At 42.9% G+C, this 7,609-nt stretch overlaps 1 protein-coding gene across 4 annotated transcripts in view; it reads left to right on the top strand.

Annotated features, from left to right (window-relative positions):
• Positions 1 to 468: 468 nt before the first annotated feature.
• The window catches only part of SCAF8 (SR-related CTD associated factor 8), a 166,714-nt gene continuing 159,573 nt past the window's right edge, over positions 469 to 7,609 (top strand). For all 4 annotated transcript variants that reach the window (XM_068151492.1, XM_068151484.1, XM_068151502.1 and 1 more), the window contains exon 1: positions 469 to 827. In XM_068151492.1, coding sequence (XP_068007593.1) covers positions 798 to 827 — 30 coding nt within the window. In that variant the 5' untranslated portion in view covers positions 469 to 797. The remainder of the gene's footprint in view (positions 828 to 7,609) is intronic.

Here is a 7,609-nt window from a genome sequence, read left to right as displayed (position 1 = left end):
TTCCTCTTGATAAATAATATAGTTTGCTAATTGGTTGTGATATTTTTTTTCTTTTCCCGTCTATGTTCTGACGATTCTTTTTACAGTCGTTTTTCTTCAAGCCTGATGCTGTTCCCGGTTTCCTTGCAGGGAGCTGAGGCTCTGCGGGCAAGGTGTGAGGAGGCAAACGGTCGTCCCCCTCTGGCAGGCTGGCGTGTAGCCGGAACCTGCGAAAGCGATGGCCAGAGAATTCCTGGATTGGGCCCTGGTGACGAAACACTACGGCACTTAACACCTTGTTTCCGTAACTCCCCTTTTCACGCCTGCTCGCAGAGCTGGGGAGGGCGCGGAGGCGGGCGGGCGGGGCGGATCTGGCCGCCCTCCCGGCAGAGCCCGGCGGGCGGGCGGACGCTGTCCGGCAGGCGGCGCTGTAGCCTCCTGCGCCGCTCTCGGCGCCTCTCGGAGCTGCGCTACGAGGAGCCCCCGTCTGTCCGCCATATTTGCTCCCGCGCTGCAGCCTCTGCGCCTTGTTCCTCCATCTCCTGCCGGCGCGGCCGAGCGGTGCCGAGCGGGGGAGGGGACGTCGGCGCCGCCGGGCGGGAAGCGGGGCGAGGAGGCCGCATACTGTCGGGAGGAGACGGAAACGAGCGGCTCACGTTCCTCCGCACCCGCCCCCTGCGCCACCCGCCATGGCGAGGAGGCCTGGCGGCCCCTGAGCGAGGTGCACACGCAGACCGAGACTAGCCCCCTCCTGGCCGCGGCCCGGTGCGGCCGCCATCAGCGGAGAGAAGCCGCCCGGCTCGCGCTTCTGCCGCGACATGGAGGCCGTGAAAGCCTTTAATAGCGAGGTGTGTACCGCCCCCCCATCCCCCCCCCCCCCATCCCCCAGCTCCTTCATCTCGGGGTCGGGGAGCGGGCGGGGCCCCGGGCCCTGGCGCCTTTTCTGCCCCCTCCCGCTCTGTGCGCCCCGCCGCGGGGAGGGGACAGGAATTGGGGGTGCTGAGCGAGACGGCGGGGGCCGGGGGTGGTGGAGCGGGTCTGGAGGCAGATATGGGGCTTTCCCAACCCCCGGCCGCGTCGGGCGGGAGCGGGCCGTTGTCACCGTCCCTGTGAAACAGGATGGGGGGGAAAGGGTACTGGAGACACACTCCCACTCCTCTTTCCACCGTGAGTCTGGGGGAGACTGAACGGAGAAGAATAGGTCTAGCGGCGGGCTGAGGGGAGAGGAGCGAGCGGGAGGAGGCCGAAGTGGAGGAGGCCTCTTCCCTGCGCCTGGCGTGCAGTGGGGCGGGTGATGACCGGTAACTTCACGCGCTGACCTGAGGAGGTTGCGCGGGGCGGCAGGGGGGTTTCCTGGATTGAAGGCGCGGGGTCTCTGCGCTTTTCCGCATCCCTCGCCTATGGTGCTACTCTTCCTCCTCGCCAGTGCGCATTTCTAACACCTCGTGGAGCTGTGTTTTTAAATCTGGGGATGGCAATACAAAGGCCTGAGGGCTCATTTCTGTGTTTGAGAATACAATATTCGCAGTGGTCAGGGTGGAAGCAGATATTCCCAGTGTGCTGCGCAAGAGCTCAGGTCCTCCACTGAAGAACTATGCTTAAATTGGACTAAGGCACCTGCAAGCACGCATACTGGCTCATATATGAATACAGCACCTGCCTTTCCTTATGTATACCGATACATAGTGAATGCTTATTTTATTGCAAGGTAGTTCTTGTGGCAACCGCTTTGTTCCTCTTCATTACAAGACTTTGTATCGTTTATATTTTGTAGTTAATGTAAGAGGAAGGAAAATAAACACCTATTTTCTTTATGGGAAGTTACACATCTTGGATAAAGATTCTTACTTATGTTAGCTGTAGAAAGCGTTAGCTCTACTTGCAATGTACATTTTTACAGACAGCTCACATATTGGAGCTCTTACTACCCCCAGTACAGATGAATGGGATTAATGGTATTAAGTAATACAGTTCTGGTTTGGGTTATTTAAACACTTATTTGATTTGTAATGGAACAATGTGCCAGCCATGTTGTTTCTACAAGCTGCAATAAACCAATTTTTTGAAATGGACAGACTCTTTCTAATAACTCAGGAGTGGTTGAACAGCCATAACTTATGTGCACTTCTAGGTGGTGTTGCACTTGCAATTTGAATTCTTCAGTAGGAATCACATTGTAGTCACTACAAGACAAATACTGGAAAAATTTTTTTCCTCTTTATTACTTGATTTGCTTATGTGTTATATTGTTAAGTGAGGAAAGGAAGAGTCTAGTCACAAAGACAGAACATAATTAGATTAGAACCTTTTTCTTGTATGTACCTACTAATGAGCAGAAGTCTTCACTTCCATATTGGAAAACAACTTCTGCCTGACTTGCTGAGCATTCAGGTGTTGAGTACCATAAGAATAATTAACTCTGAAGACATAAAGTGAAAACTACTGAAGAGGAGAGCTTTAGAATATGCCTGAAACCTTCAAAATGCTTGAAAAACAATGAAACTTGAGTTGCCGGAAAAGAAAATGCTGAAGAGTGGGCAATGACGTTTTAACAAACTTCTCTCTTGTGCTATAGAGATCGTTTGTGAGTAGACTGGTTTGTGTCTTCTCTTACAGTTTTGTTTTAGGCTACACTGATAGGAAGGCTTTAAAGATGTCTGATCCTGGAAGTGGTACAAGACTTGCTACATTTGGGGAATCATTGGTGTCATTACTAGCAATTCTTAACACTTCTGTACTCAGTACAGAACTTAGTCATCATTAACTTTCCATCATTATCTCTGGTCCAACTGACCTATGCACAGTTTGCATTTTAGAACAGTAAAGTGATTAATAAGTATTTAAAATAGCTGAAGAATATGAGTCTGTAGATTATAGTTAGTGCTGTAACTAGATGCTTTTGATTAACTTACAAATACTTAATGTCTAAAAATATTTTCTTTGGTTTTGTTATGTTTTAAAGTCATGTTATACTTAAGAAATTATGTCAGAGTTCTGTTCTAGAGATTTTTTACTTAAAATAGATGTAAATTCAATCTAGCAGCAGGCGAGTTAGACTAAATTGTACAAAAACTTTTACTATACCTTTTACCTTCAGTTAATCAATTTGAAACAGTTTATGTTATTTACTGTTGAAATACAGTTTAGAAAGAAGATATTTAATACATTTAATCAATGCAGGTTGGGTACTTCTGGGTTAGGGTTTTTTGTTTTGTTTCTTTTGCTAAAGAAAGGAATTGTGTTTGTATTCTGCAGTGAAGCTGAAGTAAAGGGACCTAGCTGTCCATCTAGGTAACACAGGTTACTTCAAATGTGTATGTGAGCTAAGCAATATACTGTAGCTATCTCTGTGCTAGTCAGACTTGAAGTGATTAATATTGGCTTGTCATTAACTTGATTAGAAAGAAATATGTAAATGTCTATAGAAAATAATATCAGCTGTCGTGAAAAGCTGTTCAATATCTAGCAATGATATGTAGTATTGTCAGTGCTGTACCTAAACATATACTTAGCCCTAACATTTAAAGTCTTGGGAAAGACAAATTTAAAAATGAGAAATAATCACACTCCAAAATAAAACTTGCTCTTTGCTTTCATGTAATGATTGATGTTTTGATATTTGATTAAAACTGCTTGGCAACTGAAAAATAGAATATTAGACAACTTAGTATACTGTTGAGGGAGTTGGCAGTGTTTTATGTCACACAGTTGCTGCAGTTGTCATCATGGAGACTAACCATTACAGAATCATTTTCCTTCCAAATCCAAGGGATTTTTTTCTGAAAAGCACATCAAAGACAAGAACAGGCATTGAAAGAAGAAAATAACTGCAATGTTTCAATTTTTTTAAATGGTCTAAAAAGAATTGAACTGGACTAGAGGCAGTCATGGTTCCACCACTGCAATAGTAATGTTTAATTGCAGACTTACCTAATGAAAAACTCAGTATTTGTTAGATAGTCACTTCAGTGTTGCAGTCTTGCTGTTGGCTTCAAGTGTTGCCTTTCTCAGGTTGGTTCCAGGTATTGGTTTTAGGTACTATACTCCTCAGAGTTTTCTTGCAATACTTGTTTTTTTTGTAGCAGCAAGCTTTGTATTTTTGAATTCTTTTTCACTTTGTCACAGAATGCATCAGATTGGAAGAGAGCTCAAGCATCATCCAGTCCAACCCTCAACCCAGCACTGAAGGGTCAACACTGAGCCATGTACCTGAGTGCCAGGACTAGACACTGCTTAAAAAACCTGCAGGGATAGTCATTCCATCACTGCTCTGGGCAGGCCATTCCAGTAGTCATTCAGTGATCTAGTTCAATTAAACATAGCTTTTCTGTTTCAAATTTTTCAATGTTTTCAGTCACATGAACTTTGTTAAGTCTTGCTGTCCATGACACTGCCCTTACTTGGCTTTTTTGTTGTGGCGGTTTTGTTTGTTTATTTTGATTTGATTTGGTTTTGCATCCTCTTTATTTAAAAACAAAGCAAGAATATTCATGCATGAGCAATACACCTTTTGGTCAAATTATTGAAAATGCTTGTATTGAAAACGTTTTGCTGAGACTGACCTCTGCAGTTTTTAACTACAGCAAACCTAGAAGGTGGTAAAACCAATTTAGGGTGGTTTGATGGCTCAAATCTCAAAACATACCTAGCTGCAGAACGCACATTGTTGAATGCAGTGGACAATAGTTGTCAATGTCCAGTGCCACAAATTTAAAAAATAGTGTTTCATATTTGTCAGGCAACACAATATACTATGATATTGGAGAGGCAATCACACTTAAACCAACCCACCAAGTGAACAAAACCAAACAAAAATACAACAAAATTTAAGGCAAAGCTTCACCTTCAAAATTCATACATTTTCTCATTCCTTTCAGAAATGCTGTATGGATTTGTTTGAACGTGTTTTATAGGAAAAGTTTAATTTCTCTCCCCTCTACAACTTTCATGTATCAGGGAATTGAATGGAAAACTAAGGGCCATGAGAGAGATGTGAAATATGCTCTGTCTTGGTGCTAAGGTGAGAATACACATGAAGCGTCTAAGTTACAGATAGTGTGCTTAAAGAGTGAGGTGGGCTCCTATGCCTTTACTCTTGTGAGAGTCACAATTAAAACTTCCACACATTGCTAGGCTGGGGTTCAGCTGTTACTGACAGTAAAAATTACAGTACTCACATAGCTCATTTTGAAACACAGTCATTGAGCTTTTGGTGTCTAGAGAGGTGAGAGCCATGTAAAATGACAAGCACTATATAAAGTGATTATTGCTACTTTTGGTTTAACTTATTTCTGAAATTTGTCAGTGGTAGGGATGTAACAGTCACTAACCACTTGCTTTCAATACTCTGTATACTCTTTGCACTTCATGTCTGTTGATCACCTTTATCATGATGGGGTTTTTTAGAAGGTATGTAAAAGTGGTAGTGGGGAGCAGTTCAGTAGGCTACAATTTCAGAAATGTGACCCTTGGAAATGCCCACATTTTAATTACTGAGCATTGGATTGTAGGTACACACAAATGGCATATCCTAAGTCACTGAGGCAGCTTTTTCAGACAAGAACGCCTTCCAGTGCTTTAAGAAAAAAAGACAACTAACCCCAAACAAACAAAAAAAAGTGGTGTGGTTAGTTAAGATGCTAAATAGAGAGAGATGCTGAATAGCTGGGGAGAGTGGGGAATAAACGATCCTCTTTGAAATGAGGAGCCAGGGCTTTCATTAGTGTTAAGTAGTGATAGTAGCAGTTAAGTGTAGGGAATGGTGAAGCGGCATGTAAGCTAATCCTCTGGCAAGCCACGTACTATTTTTTTTTTCAGATTCTGCTGCATGTTTCACGTTGGCTGAAGCACTTGACTGCAGAGCATTTTTTCCTAGTTGCTGAGAAAATGAGAAAACTTGTGTCTGTTTGCTCTTCTGACATTTTACCAGTAATAAAATAGTACAATCTTCCATATCCTCATGTTTTGAAGGATTCTGCAACTATGATATATTCAAAGCTTTTCTTTCTTTTTTGTTTATCTGATACTGTATTTATAGTCCTATATTCATGATTGATTTTTTTAGTAGCAAATTGGGAGGCAAGCATTTTGTTTACTTATTTTTTGGAACAAAAAGTTATCTCAGTGGTATTCGCATGTGCATGTGAACACATGAATCTGAAAAGTTGTCATTGTTTTTCATTTTTAACCTCTGGGATAGATTTGAAAAAGGTCTTCAGTTTTATTTTGCTTTATAATCCCATACTGGTTAGGCCACACCTTGAGTACTGTGTCCAGTGTCCAGTTCTGGGCCCCTCAGTTTAAGAAGGACATTGAGACACTTGAACATGTCCAGAGAAGGGCAACGATGCTGGTGAGAGGCCTTGAGCACAAGCCCTATAAGGAGAGGCTGAGGGAGCTGGGATTATTTAGCCCAGAGAAGAGGAGGCTCAGGGGAGACCTCATTACTCTCTACAACTACCTGAAAGGTGGTTGTAGCCAGGAGGCAGTTGGTCTCTTCTCTCAAGCAACCAGCCCCAGAACAAGAGGACACAGTCTCAAGCTGCACCAGGGGAATTTTAGGCTCGAGGTGGGGAGAAAAGTTCTTCATATAGAGAGTCGTTTGCCATTGGAATGTGCTGCCCAGGGAGGTGGTGGAGTCACCGTCCCTGGAGGTGTTTGAGGGGATTGGACATGGCACTTGGTGCCATGGTCTAGTCATGAGGTGTGTGGTGACAAGTTGGACTTGATGATCTTTGAGGTCTCTTCCAACCTTGGTGATACTGTAATACTGCTCCTCAGAGAAGAAACACTGAATCGTTATAAACTGCATGAATTCCCTTAAGATACCGCAAAATATGAAGAGTGTGTCAATTTCCCTTTGACTGTCCCAAGCATTGAGTGGTATCAGTGATAGGTAAATACTTTGTTGCATCTCATCAGGAGCTGAACTTTGCTGGCTGAGCTGTGTATTTTGGTAGAAGGGCATAGGAAAATAAAGGCCTTTTTAAGATGCAGGATATATTAAATTAATGTTCACCTAATTAAGTGTCTCCACTTGAATAAATATTTATAGTTTTAGTACGACATTTTCAAAGACTAACCTGACCTTAGACTTTCACCAGCCACAAAATCTTGTCTTCTGGCCCTGTAAAAGACGTGATCATGCAAAGCGCTGTTAAAAGCCCAAAATGTTAGGGTTTTTTTGTGTGTGTGCATATCTTAGCCAAGGACCTAATTTTTTTCATTAAGTAGTATAGGACAGATGATTATTTTTCTGTCTTTAGTATATACACTTTATATTGCTTCTTAAACGGTGGTCTGGATAGATCCCTCCTACGAGCCTGGGAGGGTAATGTAGATCTCTGGGTTTTGGTAACACTGGAGTTGTAACAAAATAGTTGGAAGTGTGACTGTTGATCCTTCTTGCTACTCATTTAGTGAGCAGTGAACCATTTTGTAGTTTAAAACAGTTGCACTTCTGAACTCTTATGAATTCAGATCCTTTTATTTTCACCTACTCACTAAGACGATACCTAGGGCTACAATCTTGGCAAAGTACTTGAAATTATCTTAACAGGTCTTGTTTGTGTTTGCCATCAACATTCTGTATTCCCATAGCAGTTATAAAAGCAGACTCTAGTAATCCAAA

The sequence above is a fragment of the Melanerpes formicivorus genome, unplaced genomic scaffold (assembly GCF_026170545.1).
Source record: "Melanerpes formicivorus ecotype bairdi unplaced genomic scaffold, bMelFor1.0.p_v2 SCAF_2, whole genome shotgun sequence".
In the NCBI taxonomy this organism is placed as follows: Eukaryota; Metazoa; Chordata; class Aves; order Piciformes; family Picidae; genus Melanerpes; species Melanerpes formicivorus.
Note: the sequence above shows the minus strand (reverse complement) of the source record. Positions and strands in the feature narration are given on the sequence as shown.